This window comes from Elephantulus edwardii, unplaced genomic scaffold (genome assembly GCF_000299155.1).
Source record: "Elephantulus edwardii isolate Elephantulus edwardi_28Jun2011 unplaced genomic scaffold, EleEdw1.0 scaffold00028, whole genome shotgun sequence".
In the NCBI taxonomy this organism is placed as follows: domain Eukaryota; kingdom Metazoa; phylum Chordata; class Mammalia; order Macroscelidea; family Macroscelididae; genus Elephantulus; species Elephantulus edwardii.
Window position 1 is genome coordinate 8,574,432 of NW_006399778.1, and position 2,921 is coordinate 8,577,352.

General features: G+C 45.8%; 1 protein-coding gene across 1 annotated transcript; it reads left to right on the forward strand.

Moving 5' to 3' along the window:
• Window positions 1-770: 770 nt before the first annotated feature.
• Window positions 771-884, forward strand: LOC102875745 (dolichyl-diphosphooligosaccharide--protein glycosyltransferase subunit 4-like). The gene has a single exon (XM_006883546.1). The coding sequence runs from the start codon at window positions 771-773 to the stop codon at window positions 882-884; it is 114 nt and encodes a 37-aa protein (XP_006883608.1).
• The last annotated feature ends 2,037 nt before the right edge of the window (window positions 885-2,921 follow it).

A 2,921-nucleotide genomic window follows, 5' to 3' on the forward strand; every position in this document is an offset into this window, starting at 1 on the left:
TTAGGGCTGTTGTACATAGGGTTGTTATGAGTCGCAGGCGAGTCAACGGCACAGAACAACAATCTTTACAGGAACAGTTTGCCAAGACTTTCTCCCAGAGCAGCTAAGAGACATCAATCTCTCTCTCAACCTTTTGGCCAGCACCTAGTGCTTAACCATTTGCACAGCCAATGCTCCTTTTTTAAACTAAGACCCTGAGGGACCACTGTGATGGTTAAAGTTGGAGGTAAAGCTCCACTATCCCAGTCTATCATATGACAGCGAATTCTCATGAAGGACTCCGTCAGGTCCTTTACATACAGAATCCCATTTACCCTTCACATCAGCTTCCTGGGGTTGATATGATTATCACCCTCATATTACAAATGAGTCAATTATGGCCTAGAGAGGTTAAGTAATCAGCCTGAGAACACACAGCATGTAAAGGGCAGAGTGAACCTAGCCTCTTGAAGACCACTGTCTTCCCAGCTCCTAGGTTGCCTAGGCCTGACTCTTTTACTGCATTTCTTATCTTATGTAGCTTTGACCAATGAGAAATCTGTCTCATCTTCTTTCTTCACCCACATATGGTCCTTGGACCCTTTGAGGGGAGTAGTTGGCTCTAATACAATACACAACTTTCAAGTCTTTCCATAAGCTCAGTGCTCCTCAGGCTGGGGGTGGGCCACCTATCAGGAAATCGCTGGGAGTTTGCTAAAAGTACAGATTTGGGAGTCTCCTGCCTGGAACTTGCTCGCAGTGAGCATCGGAGGCGAGCCCGGCGGGTCAGGATGATCGCGGACGTGCAGCTTGCCATCTTCGCCAACATGCTGGGCGTGTCGCTCTTCCTGCTTGTCTTTCTTTACCACCACGTGGCCGTCAACAATCCCAAGAAGAAAGAATGAGCGTGGCGCTTTCCCCCGCCCCAGGGTTCCAGGACATAGTCCGAGGCAAGATGGAGGGTGTGAGGGGCCTTCACACTTCACTTCATCCCTTCTGCCCATCACAACATACAAAGCAACTATACCGGGATTTTTCCAAACAACGTTTATTTCCTCAAAATCTTCCTTAACCCTGTGGAACAAGAAGCTGCCACCGAATAGGGCCCAGTGTAGGGGCTGATTTCTTTTCTAACTCCCCAATAGAAAAATATAGATATATAAATTTTTTTAAAGTACAGATTCTGGTGCCCTTATGGAGCCTCTGGGATCAGGACGTCTGGATGAGATCCAGGTCACCAACTGAGAGCAGAGGCCCGGTGTCTCAGCTCACATGAGACGGGGTCCTAACACCCATTTCATAGTTGTGGGCACTGAGGCCCAGCAAGAGTTTCTAAACGTCCTGAGGTTGGAATCTGGCTGACTAGCCTAGTGGAAGGAGCATCCGTTTGGGAACCAGGTGGTTCAGGAGTTAAGTTCCTAATCTTTTAAGCTTGGGGCCAATCCTGAGCCTGGAGCAGATTAGCAAACTACACCCTTGGGCAGGACCTGGCCCACGGTCCATAGCGGTTGAGCTACAAGTGGTTTCATACTTTTAAGATGGCTGAGAAAAAGATCAAAAGAATAATATTGTGTGATTATGCTCACTTGTTTCCTTGTAATTGTTTGTTTATTCTTATGGCTTGCTTTTGTGCTCAAAGGGAGGGTTGAGTTGCCATGACATAGTTCATTCACAGGCTGATGCCGAGAAAAACTTTGCCAATCCCCTATCAAAATCCCCTGGAAAGCTTGTTAAAACAGAGTGTTGAACCAGATGCCCTAAATTTCCTACTCCGCCAGTTGAAAAGATAGGGAGTGAAGCTCCATTCCTCTAGGGGTCCCCATTTGCCTCCAGGTTCCAGGTCTCCCGTGATAACGTGGCCTGCTGCTCACCTGTGTGAAAGTTCTCCACCTGACATTAAACCAGCTCAAGTCAGTGTGGAAGGACTGCTCATGTGTCCAAGTGGTGTTTCAACCAGTTTTAGTGTCTCCTCCACTTCCTGGCTGTGTGATTTCCGGTAAGCTACCGAACCTCTCTGTGCCTCAATTTCCCCATCTGTAAAGTAATTATAATACTAACTACCTCATAGGACTGTTAGGAAGATGAGACCCGTTCTTATTTGTAAAAAATTGCATTCCTTAAGTGTAAAGTGGAGTTTTGGTGCCTCAGTGGTAAAGAGTTGCACTGTTAACCCAAAGGCAGGTGGCTCGAATCCACGGGTTGCAGCACTAGAGAAAGAGGGGTGTCTCCTCCCATGAGGTTTATAGTCCTTACAGACCCACTGGAGAGTTAACTATGAGTCAATTCTGACTCCACAGCCCACAACAACAAAGTGCTTAGAAGTGTGCCTAATACAAGATATGCTCTACGTAATTATCTTTTAAGAAATTATTTATAGTTAAATATCCTATTGACTTGGTCTAACGTGGGGTCAAATAATTTTCATTTCAACCTGTTATTGTTGTTATGTGCCCTAGAATCAGAATTGATTCATAACTGACCCTCCAGCATATTTTCAAAGGTTGTAAATCGCACAAGAGTTGTTTGCTCATCATCTTCCTCATACAGAGCAGCTGGTGGATTTGAACCGTGTGCCTTTGTATTGGTAGTGCAGCTCCTAAGTGGTTCTGGCGTAGCTCATAGGGAGGTGGCATTTCTCTGGCATTTTGAATTAACCAGCAACTCTGAGAGGGAAAGATGGATAAACTCCTCCTATACAACTTACCCTTCTAAACCCAGCCTGGACTCTGGCAGTTTTCTGCTGATGTGCTGTTCCAGTAATTTTTGGATAATCTTCAGTAGAATCTTGCTTGCATGTGAAATCAATGATATTGTTCTATAGTTTCCACATTCTGTTGGGTCACCTTGCTTTGGGATGGGAACAAATATCGATCTCTTCCAGTCAGTTGGCCAAGTGGTTGTTCTCCAGATTTCTTGGCACAACTTGGTGAGCACATCCAGGG